Source organism: Schistocerca gregaria, chromosome X, assembly GCF_023897955.1.
Source record: "Schistocerca gregaria isolate iqSchGreg1 chromosome X, iqSchGreg1.2, whole genome shotgun sequence".
Taxonomy (NCBI): domain Eukaryota; kingdom Metazoa; phylum Arthropoda; class Insecta; order Orthoptera; family Acrididae; genus Schistocerca; species Schistocerca gregaria.
Genome location: NC_064931.1, coordinates 470,556,291 through 470,573,177, shown reverse-complemented (window position 1 = coordinate 470,573,177; position 16,887 = coordinate 470,556,291). Strand labels below are relative to the sequence as shown.

The following is a 16,887-nucleotide window of genomic DNA, read 5'->3' as shown; positions in this document are numbered from 1 at the left end:
CAGATTTCTCATGTATCACAAGAGCTGACCTTAACAACTTTGGCTATCTGAGCACACTTTCAGTCCAACAAAATTCGCATGTGTCACACACTACATACATAGTGTCTGAGTGTCTGAAAGAACAGACAATTCACATAGAAATATATGTGCTCTGATAGAAAAAAATTATACCTTCAGTGTAAGTGAACTCTTCATTCAACCTCATGTGGGAATCAGGTGAGGTTGCAAGCATTTAGAACGGTTGACAGGGGACACTACATATGTAGTGCACGGCATATGGGAATTTGACAATAATCAGAAAATCGAGGTTCAAGTTCAAGTCCAGCACAAATTTTCATTTATTGCCATTGAATTTATTTCAATGCCCAATTGCAGAGGATATTGGAATTTCTCTTTTGTCATGTAAATATAGCTGCAGGACCATGAATGGTGTCTGTCTTTTTGGACAGCTCAAAAAGAGAAGACACAACTACTATAAAAATAGATAACTTAGTTTCCATATTTTTGTGCTTTAAACATACGTTTCACCAAAATTACTTCCTGTGTAAATTCAGTAACAAGCATTGTGCACATTCCACTTCATTACTTTAAAATTGCACTTTTTAAAATAATAAATAATTCATATTTTCATCTCTTTGTTTCTTCTTACCTTAGTCCAGTTTTGTGAGGGCAAGCTAAAAATTTCTTGACCTCCCAGTAAAGAAATATCAGTTTCCAGCTGCTACCTGTGATGGCCCAGCAGAACAGCAAGTTACATATTTAGCGTTCACTGTGTTTTTTCATAGTCTGTTTCTTAAATTCCATGTGTGTTTTTGTATTTAAGAGATTTAATGTCAGTCATTGTGAAGTGTAGATTAACACAGTCTGTAGCACAGGTGTCATTTCTTTTGAGCAGTTAACTACACAGCTCAGTTAGGTGTCATCCTCCATTGATGACATTTCAAAAAATAGCAATTACTTGTGTTTGGTTGGTGTATAAGTTTGTAGTGCATTTCCATACATTTAATAAACACAACAGATACACATAGCAAAGACTTTAGTCTTCAATAATATTTTTTCCTTCACTATTTACAACAGTCTGCCAATGCTAGGGTAACTTTTTGTTTCCATGACTTTAGAAATCATATTGTTTTGAGGTGAAGCACTTGTTGAGCCATGTTCAGAGTGCATTTGCCTCCAGAAAGGAAGTTCCTTGAAGGTTGTTTGTTACAGACTCTAAAAGGTGAAAATCTGAGGGTGTAAGATCAGGTGATTAAAGTGTTGAACAATTTCTCAACCCAACTTCTGTATATTATTTTTCTTCACTGTAGCAGCATGTGGGTTGGCATTATCATGGAGTAGCATCCCTTCATGCAGTCTTTCTGGTCATTGTTCTTGGATTGTATCTGCAAGACATCTCAGTTGTTGGTAGTAAATGTCAGCAGCGATGGTCATTCCTCTGGGAAGCAACTCATAGTACACTCCACCATCACCATTCCATCACATGCAGAACATAATCTTTATGGATGGGCACAGGGAGTTGCTGGTATGTTTGGGCTCAACCACTCCTTTCTTTTCATTATGTTAGCACAAAGTAACCATTTAAAGACACCAGAAATGATACAGGTTAGGAATGGTTGGTGTTGTTCAAGAGACAATTGATGACAAGCAAGCAGAGATGCACATATGGCCACCCACTGAATTGTGTGATATTGGCTTAGAGCATGCAATACCCATAATTCTAATTTTTCAATCTTCTGCATTGGATGCAAATGTCACACAATGGTGGAATGATCAAAATACATCACATTTTCCAGTTCTCTAGTACACTGCTATATATTGTGGGTTAATGTGTTTAAACAATCTTCATCAAACACTGAAGATCTTCCTGAACATGTAGAGCCACTAATGTCAAAATGATCCTCCTTAAAATGAGAAAACCATTTCCTTGCTGTGCTCTGTCCAAGAGCATTATACTGACATGCAGTACCAATGTGTTTGACTGCCTCCACTGCTGTCATCCCTCTACTGAACTCAAACAGAAGTACATGCTGGAAATGTTCCAATTTCTCCCATTGGCACACCATCTTCTAGTGTCTTCAGCTCCACTCACTGTCTCCAGATGACAAAATGACAATATGTAAATTCAGACAGTGACAGTGAACTAAAATAAAAAATGACAATTGATAAACAAATTGCTGCACAGGGTAGCAGCATGGTCTAGGACGCCTGGTCACAGTCTGTGCGGCTGCCCCCTTCGGAGGTTTCCATCCTCCATTAGGCATGGGTGTGTGTGTTGTCCATAGTGTAAGTTAGTTTAAGTTACATTAAATAGTATGTATGTATAGGGACTGATGACCTCAGCAGTTTGGTCCCATAAGATCTTACCACAAATTTCCAGTTTCCAATAAATAAATTCATAGCAATGGAATACCAACATAATAGAAAAAAGAAAAAAGCTACAAACCTATGCACCAACCTAATATAATTTTCTGTGTATCCTTTTTGCAATTAAATCTTAAATTAATGCTACTAGGGCTGTGTGCTTGCCATGTGTGGATCGAGGAGGAGCCAGCTGCTGTTCACCAACACCTCAAGGTGCTTTTGGCCACAGTCAGTCATCTTCAGGCTATTTCCTTTGGGTGTAGCAGTGGTGTAAAATCTGGTACATTGCCTAGGACACCTCTGCTGGTGCTTGTTCCATCTGTGGGCTCTTCTCCCAAAGTACCTCGCAGGATACCTGAAGTGGCAGATCCACTCTAACTACATGGTGAGTGATGGGTGGGAGCACACACACATCCCTTGAAGTGAAGATGCTGCAGTGTGGAGGCTGGCCGTCTGGCCTCACCCACTCAACTTGTGAGTAGACAGGTGCCTGCTCCTTCCGCAGGATCCAAGCAGGCACACAGGAGGAGGATTTTGCTAGTTATTGGGAGCTCCAACATTAGGCACGTTATGGAGCCCATAGGTTAATAGCACCCAGAGTCAGATGAAAATCCGTGTCTGCCAGGGAACTCATCCAAGATGTGGAGAAAGGCCTGCTTGTGGCTACTGAGCATGCACGGTGTAGTCATCTGCAAGTTGTGGTTCACTTTGTCACCCATGGTGTCTGTCACTTGGGTTCCAAGGCTATCCTCATTTCATGTGGGTAGCTGGCAGATGTGGTGAACACTACTGGCTTCATGTGTGGGGTGCCAGCAGAGCTCACAGTCAGCAGCATCATTCCCTAAACTGATCGGAGTCCTCGGGCTTGGGGCTGAGTGGAGTGTCTAACCAAAGGCTCTGTCAATTCTGTGACAGTCTTGGCTGTAGATTCCTGGACTTGTGTGGATAATTATAGAAATCCTCTTGATAGGTCAGGGGCACCACTTCACAAAGGAAGCAGCTACTTGGGTGCACATGGGGTTACTTAGTCCTATGATGAATGCTCACTAGTCAATACACAGAGAGTGAAATCAGAACTTGTAAAAAATAAACACTTCAACTTTCAAAATTTTAACAGTAAGTTGTCAAAGTATTTGTAACAAAGTTCATGAATTTACTACCCTCCAGGAATGATGTTATGCTCAAATTATTCTCCGAATCAAGAGCTGGCTGAAACCTAAAGCAGAAAATTCTGAAATATTTACCTAGGCATGGAACATATTTTGAAAAGATGGAGTAGACGCCATAAGTGAGAGAGTGTGCATTGAAATCAACAAAGATATTGTATCTGTTGAGGTTGAAACTGAGCCTGACTGTGAAGTTACCTCAAAGCATGTAACAGGTCTAGGAGAATACAAGTTAACTGTAGGATGTTTTTACTGTTCACCCAGTTCTGCCATGACAGGTTCAGAATCAGTCAAAGAAACTCGACATTCAGTACTGTGGAAATGCTCAGATCATGCAATGATAGTTGGAGGTGAGTTTAATCTACTGAGGATAGACTGAGTTGTCTATGGTTTTTATGCTGGTTGTATGGACAGGCAGTTTTGTAAAATACTTTTGAACATGTTTTTCAGAAACTGTCTTGAGGAGCTATTTCAACAGCCAGCATATAGTGTAAATATTTTAGTCTTTGTGATTTCAAACAGGCCTGACCTTACTAACAGCATCATCATAAAGACACAGATTAGTGATCATAACGTCATCATAATGATAATGATCCATTAAAAATGTTATGAGAATGTTTCTGCTAGAGAGAGCAGAGAAGCAGTTGTTAGCATCGTACTTAGAAAATGAATGGACATCTTTTAGTTCCAGTATGATGGACAGAGAGGAATTTTTTAAAATTTTTTTTATTTATTTTTATTTACACAAAGTTTAAATGAATGATAAATCACGTTCTGAAGAAGTATGTACCAAATAAGTTGATTAAGGATGGAAAAGTTCCACTATGATTTAAATAAAAAATTCAGAAATTGCTGAGTATTCAATGACTGTTACACTCTCAGTTCTAATAAGAACATCCAAATAATGAGAGGTAAAAGTTAGTAGAAATTCAAGTGCCCTTAAAAAAGATTGATGTGTGAGGCACTCAAGAACTACAGTACCACCATCATATCTTAGGAAAAGATCTTGCTCAGAACCCAAGAAAATTTTGGTACTATGTAAAATCACTAAGGGGGTAAAGGATTTTAGCCAATCACTCATTGACTATCTGATGTGGCAACAGAAGACAGCAAAAGGAAAGCTGAAGTTTTAAATCTTGCATTTAAGGAATCATTCACACTGGAGGATCATACAAATGTACTGTCATTTGATCACTGTACAGACTCCTATATGGAGGACATAGTAATAGGCATCCCTGGCATGGAGAAGCAACTGAAAGAGGTGTAACCAAGTAACTCATGAAGTCTATTTGGATCCCAATTCTGTTTTACAAAGCATGCATTGGCTCCATGCTTAGTTTGTATTTACATTTACTGTTAATCTTCTGCCCAGTGCAAAGTCCCAAGTAACTGGAAAAAGACAGGTGACTCATATGTATAAGAATGGTAAAAAAACTGACCTACAAACCAGTATCCTTAACATTGGTGTGCTGCAGAATTCTTGAATATTCAGTTCAAATACAATAAATTTCCTTGAGACAGAAGAGCTTCTGCCCACAAATAATCATGGAGTTAGAAAGCATCACTTCTGCAAAACTCAACTTTCCTTTTTGTCGCATGACATTTTGTAAACCATGGATGATGGACAACAGGCAGATTCAATATTTCTGGATTTCTGCAAAGCATTTGACAAGGTGTCCCACTGCAGAGTGTTAACAAAGGTCTGAGCATACAGAATAGCCTCCTAGATATGTGAGTGGCTGAAAGACTTCTTAAATAGTATAAGCCCAGTACATTGTACTCATCAGTGAGTGTTCATCACAGACAAAGATTGTTCCAGGGAAGTGTGATAGGAACACACTTATTCTCTAGGTACATAAATAATCTGACAGACAGGGTGAGCCACAATCTGTGGTTTTTTTGCTGACGGAGCTGTGATGTATGGGAATATGTCAACATTGTGTGACTGAAGGAGGATACAAGATGACTTAGACAAAAGTTCTGTTTGGTGTGATGAATGGCAGGTCGCTCTAAATGTCGAAAAGTGAGTAGGAAAAACAATTCCATAATGTTCAAAAACAAAATTAATAATGTACTGCTTGACAAGTCATGTCAATTAAATGTTTAAGCATTACACTGCAAAGCAACATCAGATGGAATGAGCATGTAAGGAATGTAATAGAGTAGATGAATGGTTGACTTTAATTACTTAAGACTTTTAAGAAGGTATAGTTGATCTGTAAAGGGACTGCATATAGAGCACTAGTATGACCCAATCTTCAGTATTGCTTGATTGTTTGGGATCTCCACCATGTCAGATTAAAGAAAGACATCAAAGCAACTCAGAGGTTAGCTGCTAAATTTGTAACTAGTAGTTTGATCAAATGCAAGTGTCATGGGCATGCTTTCACAGCTCAGGTGGGAATCCCTGGAGGGAAGATAACAATCCTTTCATGGAACACTACTGAGAAAATTCGGAGAGACAGCATTTCAAGCAGCCTACAGAATGGTTTTGCTGCTGCCAATGTACATTTTGTATAAGGACCACAAAAATTAGATAAGATAAATTGGGGTTCATACAAAGGTCTATGGACAAGTGTTTTTCCCTTTCTTTGTTTGCAAGGGGAATAGGAAAGAAAGTGACTAGTAGTGGTACAAGGTACCCTCCACCATAGATGATATAGTGGCTTGCAGAATATGTTTGTAGCTGCAGATGTTGCTGTAGAATGTGTATTTTGTGGTGAGAAGTGTACTTACTTTTTGATACAGTTCCAGCACACTTAAATCAGAAGAAGTGTGATGACAGATGGTCTGTCTAATATTCACTAACAGTTATCACACCTCTTCACAGGATTCAGAATATTTTACAGCAACAAATCTCTATAATGATAGGATTAGGTGGAAGTCAGGAGTGCCAATTACATATTTTTCATCCAGGAGGTCCAGAACACACAACAGTACTTCTTAGTTACTGGTAATCTTTGTAAGGTAGCCTCTTAACTGATAAGGACGATACACCAGAAAAAATTAGTAATTACTATTCTGATATGAAAATAAATTCCACACTTTCTAATGCAGGGGAATCAACAGCTTCCATGATTTTGCTTCATTTTTCATTTTTAGCACAAAGCAGTGTTCCTACATCTCAGTTTCAATAACAAATAGTCGTCTACAATCAATAATATTCTTCTAGAAGTTGTTCCAAAAATTGCCAGTAAATATGTGTTTACTTTGGCTTTTGCTCAGCCTAAGTATGGGATCCATCTTATACAAACCTTTCTAATAGTTAATTCTGTTTATTAATCATTTTTAATTTTGGGTTGTCCTTCATGTGGATCATCCTCAGCAGCACTACCCCATTTGAATTCAGCTGCCAGTAGTCATTTCTTTAACAGTTAAAAATTATGTGTCAGAATTCTTACAAATTGTCACTTACTATGGATGAAATACTTTGGATATAAACTGTCCCAAACAATGAGTTTTATAACAGCATTTTACTGAGTTTATCCATTGGTAGGAAACACACACAAAGTGACTATCACATAAACAGTACAAGTCTGCAGATTGGGTTGACACTTGGCTTCCATTATAATGAATCATATGACAACATAAAGGAAACAAAATTTCATTGATATCCTTGATATCTCCAAATCCTCTCAGAAATTTTCTTCTTTCTCTCATCCCGTTTCTTCCTGTCTGGTGCCCTTTATCGAGTCAGTGTCAGACTGGGACTGCTATGATACTTCTCTTATTTCACAGAGAACAACCATAATGATACATGGGCTATTACACGATAGGATTGCCACTCCCAAAAGCATTTTAAAGCTACTGCAAGCTTCCACAGTGGAGGAATCATCACACTCCTTATGTCTGCATCTAGTGTAATTGCATGGCCAGATGTGACATGTGTTACAAGGTGTTCACACATTGTGTAACTGAGGTGGTATCTGGCAACTACCTCAGTATTTATATAGACAGATGTGGATAAATGCCCAAAAAACCATACCCAGGCTCACCAGTATAACAGCCCCCATTATTAATCCATGAAACAGATTTGATCTGGGCCTAAAATGCCTCCCTGCATTCCAGAAGCAATACTTTAACATGCTTGGCTATTTGGATGGGTTCAACTTTCCTTCAGTATCCTCTTCAAATTCTTCATCAGACTTAGCTTGTAAAAATCCATCTTTATTGATTTCTTTGGCAACATATTTCAAAGCATGACTCCTACTGATGTGTCATGTCTGGAATCTTCTACAAATTACAGTATTTTATTCGTAATGAAATCATCATAAATATAATTCAGGATCCCATTGTAGTGTATCTGCAGTACATATTTTATACACTTTCATGAAGTGATGACTTGTCACTGCAGATTCAATTATTTTCATTGAATCTGTATATGCACCTATGAGATTGCATTTTTAACTTTACCACTAAATAAATGTCCATATGTTATTTCCTATAGATTTCAACCCTAGATTACGTACACACATGAAAAAAAATTGCATTACCTCAGTTCTGAGAGTACTGAAATCTGTAATGCCTGTATTCATCAAGGCATACTATCCACAAGTACATCAAGGCACTGTTGGTCCAGATTGCCCCACTCCTCAATGGTGATTCGGTGTAGATCCCTCAGAGTATTTGGTAAGTCACATCGTTCATAAGCAGCCCTTTTCAATCTATCCCACGCATGTTCAATAGGATTCATGTCTGCAGAACATCCTGGCCACTCTAGTCAAGCAATGTCATTATCCTGAAGGAAGCCACTCACAAAATGTGCACGATGTGGATGTGAATTGTCATACATGAAGACGAATGCCTTGCCAATATGCTGCTGATATGGTTCCACTATCAGTCAGAGGATGAGATTCAGGTATCGTACAGCCATTACGGTGCCATCCATGACCACCAGCAGCATATGTCGGCCCTACATAATGCCATCACAAAATAGCACCACCTTGCTGCTCTTACTGGACAGTGTGTCTAAGGTTTTTCAGCCTCACCAGGTTGCCTCCAAACATGTCTCCAATGATTGTCTGGTTGAAGTCATATGCGACACTCATTGGTCAACGTCTATCTTCAGGAGTTCTGGGAACTGAGATGATGCAAAACTTTTTCTGATACGTGTATGCTCTCAGATAATGACATTATGATTAAAAACATACATCATATTGTTTGACTGTGTGGTAATGACACTATGTTTTTATTTAAACTTTTCTGTAGTTGAATCTTTTCTCACATAAATAGTGTATTCATGCTTACCTTTTTTTTTGTATGGTTAAGAGTGGAATAGATATCACCTTCCGCCAAGGAGTCTGGTTATATTTCTCATACGTTACCTAGTTACCATACCGGCACCATCTTTTTCAAGTTACACCTGTAAATATGCAAATTCTGTATGTGTGAATATTAGTCAGTGAGGCTGACTGCCATGCCTGGGTTCGATTCCTGGTACTATCAGAGATTTTCCCTTGGTGAGACAATGGGTGCCCTCAGCCTTGTATGTCCAACTGAGAAGCTACTCAGTTGTTTAGTAGTGGTTCCAAGGTCAATAAACATGACAACAACCTGGAGAGTGGTGTGCTGACAACATGCCCCTCCATACCACATCCAATGATGCCATTGGCAGACGATTCCATAGTAGTCGCTGAGGCCTGACTGGCCTATCTTGGGCCAGAGCATGGAACTTTACTTTTTTTTTGTATAAATAAAATTTTTTTCTTAAGACACAAGGGAATTATAGAAACTGGCTGCAAGTGGGCATTGATTGAATTCAATTGTGAAAGTTGAAAATTTGTGCTGGGCCAGGATTCAAATCTGAGTCTGCTGATTACTAGGCAGATGCTCTGAACTCTAAGCCATCCAGACACAGTGGCCATTGCAGTTGTATGGAAGATCGCACCACACTTTCCGTCAGACCCAAACTCTCATCTTATCCACACACTACTAATGTAGTGCCCCTTGCCCATTAACCTTATTACTCGCCACATACAGGGTGTTTCAAAAAGGACTTTACAACTTTGAAAATTCATATAAATTAAGTCATAGTATCTACAGAGGTGACTGTAATGTCAATTTGTAGTAAAATACATCAAGTTTTGTCTTGCTTAGTTCACTAGTGCTGAATCACACCATAAAGGGTGCTAGTGGCAGTTGTGTTAAAGGTGGCTGCCTTCACTGGACCCAAGTGTGCTAGCTGTGTATTTTCGTTTGAAGAATCAAAGTCGGGGTAATTTCCATACCAAGTACCATATGCTAAAGATCTTCCTTGCAGACCTACAGTTTAAGAGTGGCATAAATGTTTTGCAGGAACAGGGTGCTTGGTAAGACATGGGAAATCATCAGGTCATCCAAGCACATCTAACAACATTGTTGAGTGAGTGAGACAACGTGTCGTCAACAGCCCTATTAAATCAACCTGGTGTGCATCTTGTCAACTGCAGATCCCATATACGACTGTTTAGTGTGTGTTGAGAAACCATTTGCATTTGAAATCATACAGATTGATGATCATAGGAGCAATAAAAGATACTGATGAAATTGAGTGCAAGAACTTCTGTGCAGTTATGTTAAATCGATTTCATGAGGATGAACATTTCTAGGACACAATCATCTTTTCTGATGAGTCGATTTTTCACTTAAGTGGCAAGCTTAGCACCCATAACTGTAGGATTTGAAAATCCACATCAAACATTGCAGCATGTTCATGATAGCTATGAACTGAATGTTTTTTGTGCATTGAGCAAGAACAATGTGTATGGCCCCTTTCTTTCCGTGAGAGAACCATCAACGGTGTAATGTACCTGGGCATGTTACAACATTTTTTGAGACCACTGATTGATGATCTTGACCAAGAATGAAATGTTTACTTCATGCAAGATGGTGCATGAAGGTCAATGGATTGGCTGTGATGCATCAATTGCATGGCCCCCACATTCCCCAGACTTGACACCACTTGATTTTTTTTTTTTTATGTCATTCATCAAGGATATAATGTTTGTACCTCCTGTGCTGGCTTCTCTACCCAAACGTAGCACAAGAATTTATGTTACCACTGAGCATGTTACACCTGCAATGCTACAATGACTCTTGGAAGAAATTGACTTCCTATGGGTTGTGTTCAGGATAACCAGCGGAAGCCACATACAACGTCTTTTGTTTAAGGAAATAAACGTGATGTGTTCCCTACAAAATAACACTAAACCCAGCACTATGTCTTCTTTAAATAAATTTATATGAAGTTTTAAACTTGTAAAGTCCTCTTTGAAACACCCCACACATATACTTAAGGTGAAATGGCTAATAAAGTCTTCAGTTCAGATGTACACCAGACTTGAACTCTTGCAGAAATTGGCAAAATGCTGAGAGTAATGAGGACAATGAGCAAAGGGGCACTACACTAGTAGTGAGAGAGGATAATTTGAGAATTTAGGTCTGATGGAGGTGTGCTAGGGTAGCCTACACAGCAGCAGTTACCACTGTCTCCAGATGGCTCAGTGGTCAAAGCATCTGCCTAGTAAGCAGGAGACCCAGGTTTGAACCCAGTCTGGCACAAATTTTCAACTTTCCTCATTGGTTTCAATCAATGCCCAATTGCAGCCAATGTCTGTAAGTCCCTTATGTCTTAAGAAAAACATAGTTAATGTATACAAAAAAAGTAAAGTTCCACATTCTGGACATAGATAGACCAGTCAGGCCTCAGTAACTATTATCTAATTCTCTACCAATGGCATGATTGGAGATGGTATGAGGGGCATGTTGTCAGCACACCACCCTCCCGGTCGTTGTCAGGTTTCTTGACTTTGGGACCACTACTAAACAACTGAGTAGCTTCTCAGTTGGCCTTACAAGGCTGAGGGCACTCTGTACCAGTCATTTCACCTATAGGAACTGACAAAATGCCATGTGTAATGAGGATAATGGGTAAGGGCTACTACATACGTAGCGTGCAGATAAGTTGAGAATTTGGGTCTGACAGGAAGTGTGCTATAGTAGTCAGTGCTACTGCAATCACCACTGTGTCCAGATGGCTTACTAGTCAGAGCACCTGTCTAGTGACCAGAAAACCTGGGTTTGAATGCTGGTCCAGCACAAGTTTCCAACTTCCCCCATTAAATTCAGTCAAGTCCCACTTGCAGCCAATGTTTGTAATTCCCTTTTATGTTAATTCACAATGGCTGAATTGTACTACCACAAGTCCAATATTTTTATAAAAGTGACCCAGAGATGAACATAATTACTACTGCATACTGCTTTCTTTGTCTGAATGTTTATGTCACGATTTATATGATCAGATTTTCATTCTGCAGCAGAGTATCTACACATATATCTTAAGAACTGCTTTGTAGTCTTACATTTAGGTTTCACTTAAAAATTAATTTTAACATAAGCTGTTATTTCATAAAACTCACGATAAACCAGTTTTCTTACTTCAAAACACACTTGTGAATCTCACTGAGTGGCCAGATCTCATGAGGTGGCAAATGTACATGAGATGGTTGCTGCCTACTGAAGCCTATGCAGTGCATTTGCCTCCATACAGTCCTGTTGCAAATGCGTTCTTAATGCCTGACTTTCAAATCAGGGGTGATATGGCTGACAGTAGAGCTTCAATCATCTGTATGGCTTTGGGGAGGCAACATCATGCCTATTTGTCAGACACTTGTGGTCTCCATATGCAGCATTTCATGTATTTGGAAACAATCTCACTGTGGTATTGAAGATCCACCCTAGACAAACGTTGACTTCAGAAATCTAAATTATTGTGTAATTTTGATATGCTATGATCCATGCCCCAATTATCATTCCACACTGAAGTTCATTTAAACTCTGACCTGCTGCCATAGTCACTGCAAGTGTCTACAAATGAATACTCAGTTACTATACTATATTTCCAAGTCTGCTGCACCTAACCACAATATTTGGGCATCGCAAATGGCATATCTCCAAATGAGACAATGCCTCCTGAGACCTTTAGCCACATAGTTCATGTAGTTTTTGGTTTTACAGTGGCTATATGCCTAGTAAAAAATATCTGCACTTAAATGACAGACAAATGTAATAGTTACACATGATTTCTGGGATATTTTATCTCCAAAGCTTATATTTGAATTTGCACAGGTAGAAAATCATGATAGCTGTGTGTATGACTATGTTGAAATCCATGATGGCCATTCACTGGACAGTCCACTGCTGGGAATTTTCTGTGGTTACAAGCTGCCACCAGACATCAGATCAACAGGAAATAAGATGCTTGTGAAATTTGTCTCTGATGGTTCTGTTCAAAAAGCAGGGTTTTCTGCATTATTTATGAAAGGTAAGTATTATCATTTAGCTAATACTAGCTATAACTGGTCAGCAACAACTAATACTGAAGAGCAATATTTCTGTAATTATTTGTAACGGTAAATATTAGAGAATCTAGTACACTGTGTGTATAACTGTAAATATAACAGACTGCCTCTAAGTTTGAGAACAAAGCAATGAGCAGTGAATGGAGCACATGCAACACAACAAATGGAAACTTTCAAATGAACCATATTCTGTAGCACTGACCAATAGGCTATGGGAACGGGATGGTAATCGAGATGTAGAAAACTTAATTCCCATATATGTCGTAGCTCGCATATACTTACACTTGACACTTTGTCTGTACAGAATGAAGTATAACAAAGAACTGACTTAGAGTTCTCAGATATTAAGTTTCGTGGTTGATATGAACTATCGATGCCACACAGCACCCCCCCCCCCCCTTTCTCCCCCACCGTAGAGAGTACTACAGATGTTGAAGGGTGAGGGCATGCAGGTGTCAATATCAGTGGAAATTGTATGCGTACGCAGGTACCCCACAGGTACTTTCATCTCAAATGAAGCGGGTTGTGCAGGCAGAGCGGCAAGATGCAGGTCCATTTCATAGTCAGTCAGCCACCATGGCCGGATGAGAGAGCGGCTGGCCCAAGAGTAAGCGGGCAGGGCAGTTGATGGTGTGGTGGAGGTGTGTGTGGCCCTTAAGTGGATCAAGCCATCCATAGAAATGAAAGCATGTACTGATGCTAGGTCACATTCGCGTGGGAGTTTTAGGTTGTGTGCAATGTTGATGTGTAAGGGGCTGTCCGATGTTGGGACCTTGGAATCTGTCAAAAGAATGAGCACTCGGTCATCAAATGCTACTGTAGAAACATCGTTCACTCGGTACAGCGGCACGATGATGGACGAACTGATGGTAGGTATGTGTGTCTCCGATGTTGGAGGTGAATGCGTGAAACCTGCACAGCGTGAAACAGGGGGCGAGGTAGGGAAACCAGCAAATAGAGGCGAACAGTCTTCAGCAGAAGAGGTGTGCAGTGAGGTTGATGGGAGCACATCTTCATTCTTGATCAAGGATGGATCGTCTGCAGAGTCTGACTGCAGCAGTGTGAGACCATCAGGGTCAACAAAAGCCAGATTCAGGCAATGCAGAGAAACTGTCTGTGTTCGGTCTTTAATCATGATATCAAAAGTCGTTTCCCCTTGCTGCAGGACCTTGTAGGGGTCAAGATAAGGAGGTTAAAGAGGCTGCCTAACTGCATCATCATGCAGCATGTCATGGGAACAGCCGGAGAGTGTGGTGGAAACATAAGTCTCAGGCAGTGAGTGACTGATGGGCGGGTGCAAATGCGTTTGTTGAAAATGTGTACACGTCTGGCTAATGAAATCTGGCAAGGGGGGAAGATCCTTGCTAACCTGGGGAAGAATAAGTTCTCCCGGTAGGACCGGATTCTCGTCGAAAATAAATTCGGATATAGTCCCCTGTAGGTCAGGTTTATAGGTCAAGCATGGACCAAGTAGCACCCATGGGAGAGCTTGCGACCAGAGACTGTCATGCCATTGAAGGGCCATCTTGAGGTTGCAGTGCCATCTCTCCACCAACCCATTGCTTTGTGGGTGATAGGCAGTAGTGTGTGTTTTTTTAATACTACAGATATTGCAGGTGTTGGTGAAAAGGGAGGATTCGAAGTATTGACCCTGATCGGTGGTCATATTGGTCAGGCACCCAAAACGAACAATCAATGAGCCAATGAAAGCCTTGGCTACCATCTCGGCAGTAATTTTAGGCAGAGGGACAGCCTTGGCCCAGTGAGACAAACAGTCGATAGTTGATAAGATACATCTATGGCCCTCCGAAGGAGGAAGACGCCCGATCAGATCAATATGTACATGACAGAATCGGCCTGCGGGAATGTCGAACTTGCCCAGAGGTGTGGAGGTGCGGCGGCTGATCTTGCTGCACTGGCAAGCAACACAGCTGCATGCCCAAGTTTGACAGTCCCGTTCTTCCAAACAAAACGTTTTGACACGACGTGTGATGGCTCGAATGCCTGGGTGGGCTAGGTTATGTAGGGTGTCGAAAACCTGTTGGTGCAGCCCGGGTGGGAGCAAAGGGTGTAGGGTGCCGGTCAAAGAATCACACCACACCTCATCAGAAACGCCAGGAAACTTAGCCTTTCTGAAAACATGTGATGTTTGTGGGTCTTATAGGAGAGCCTGAGAACCTTCGTCAGAACCTTGGAGGGAGGCCATATCAGAAAGATCAATGATGCAGAAACAGCACTGATCCCCAAGAAGAAATCTCCAGCGATGTTATCTGCACCCTTGATGTAACAGACATCCGTTGTGAATTGAGAAACCAAGTCAAAGTGGCGGTAACGTCGACGCATCTCAGATGGGTTGCAGAATGCTTCTTACAGTGGTTTGTGTTTGGTGAGGACAAAAAATGAACGTTCCTCAACGTCATAGCAAAAATGTTTCATTGCCTCGTAAACAGCACGGAGCTCTCTATCGAATGCAGAATATTTTCTCTGAGCCGTAGATAATGTCTTGGAGAAGAAATGAAGGGCAAAAACCGTGTCGCCCTTGCCTTGTTGCAACACTGCCCCCACCGCAATGTCGCTGGCGTCCATATTGATGAATAACTCCGCCGAGGGTCAGGGTGGGCGAGATTCACAGTGTGAGCTAAGGACGTCTTCAGAGCCTTGAAAGCCTGTAGTATCAGAGCAGTCCAAGAGATGGGTTTGATACCGGAAGTTTGTTTGCCTGATAGCGAGTCCATCAGGGGTGCCTGAACAGTGGCGGCAGAAGGCAGATGGCAACGATAGTAATTGATGGTACCGAGGAAACAGCATAGCTCTTTGTAAGTAGCTAGGAGCGGCAGAGACGTGATAGCCTGCACACAAGATTTGGGACGCTGTATTCTGTCAGTGGAGACAGTGTAACCTAGGAAGGAGACTGACACGTTAGCGCAACTGAAACTTGTCTTTGTTGACCTCGACACCATTGGAGTTCGAGGTCTGGAGGACCATAGGCAGATGATTTTCATGTTCCTCCACTGAACTGCTGAAAACGACTATGTCGTCCAGATAAGCAAAGCAATACTCGAACTGTTGCAAGATAGAGGCAATGAAATGTGGCCACGTTTGCGCCGCGTTCTTTAGGCCGAAAGGTATGAAGTGGTATCAGAATAAACTAAGCGGCGTGATAATAGCCGTCGTAGGAATGTCTTCCAGTGCCACAGAAATCTGGTGGTAAGAGCGTTTACAATCGTAACACTGAGGATTGTGGCGCCTAATAACATATGAGTGAAGTCATTGATGTTCATCACTGGGTAATTGCCCATGACAGTATGAGCATTTAAGCGTCTGTAATCACTGCACATTCGAAAAGATCCATCGTGTTTGGGGCTGTGGTGGATTCGTGAAGGCCAGTTGCTGTCTGAAGGTTGCAGTACACCTGCCGCCAAAAGTTCATTAATCTGCTGCCGGGGCGCGTGCAACTTGATAGGGTTGAGGCATCGGACCTTATATCTTATAGGAGGGTTGGCAGTGGGAGCTATCATGTGTGTCCTTCCATCAGTGGCAGAAGAAACTGAGAACTGAACATGAGATTGGTTAACATCCTGGTGCCGACTGTTCAGATGAGTAGGGCGCGACGAGGTGTAGCCGTTAGCGCGAGTGGGGAAAGGTAGCACGAAAGCCACATGTCTCTTACGGGAGCTAGGCGTGCGCTTGTGTCGAGGGGATGGGTGCGCACGAGCGAAGGGGAACGGGTGGCAACTGTCCGATAACCTTGCAGTGGACAACCGGCATGGGCAAGAGCAGCGCTGGCGACGCATGTGGGAGCACAGTGGCCGCTGGGTCATGTGGCCAGTGAGTGACAGACGGGGCATGTTTTTCAATACGCGCAGTAGCTGTCCGAGAGGTGGGCGTGGTCGCAAAGTGCATGTGACTGTCATTAACAGCACTGTTTGAAATACATGGCTCTGGTTGAGGCAAGCGCGACGAAGGGGGTGGGGGTGGGGGTGGGGGGTTGGAACATTACATGCAAGTAAAGTTTGTGG

At 41.4% G+C, this 16,887-nt stretch overlaps 1 protein-coding gene across 1 annotated transcript in view; it reads left to right on the top strand.

Annotated features, from left to right (window-relative positions):
- Window positions 1–16,887, top strand: part of LOC126298241 (tolloid-like protein 1) — a 549,015-nt gene that overhangs the window by 423,944 nt on the left and 108,184 nt on the right. The window contains exon 10 of the mRNA XM_049989546.1: window positions 12,636–12,831. Within this exon, the coding sequence (XP_049845503.1) occupies window positions 12,636–12,831 (196 nt within the window). The remainder of the gene's footprint in view (window positions 1–12,635; window positions 12,832–16,887) is intronic.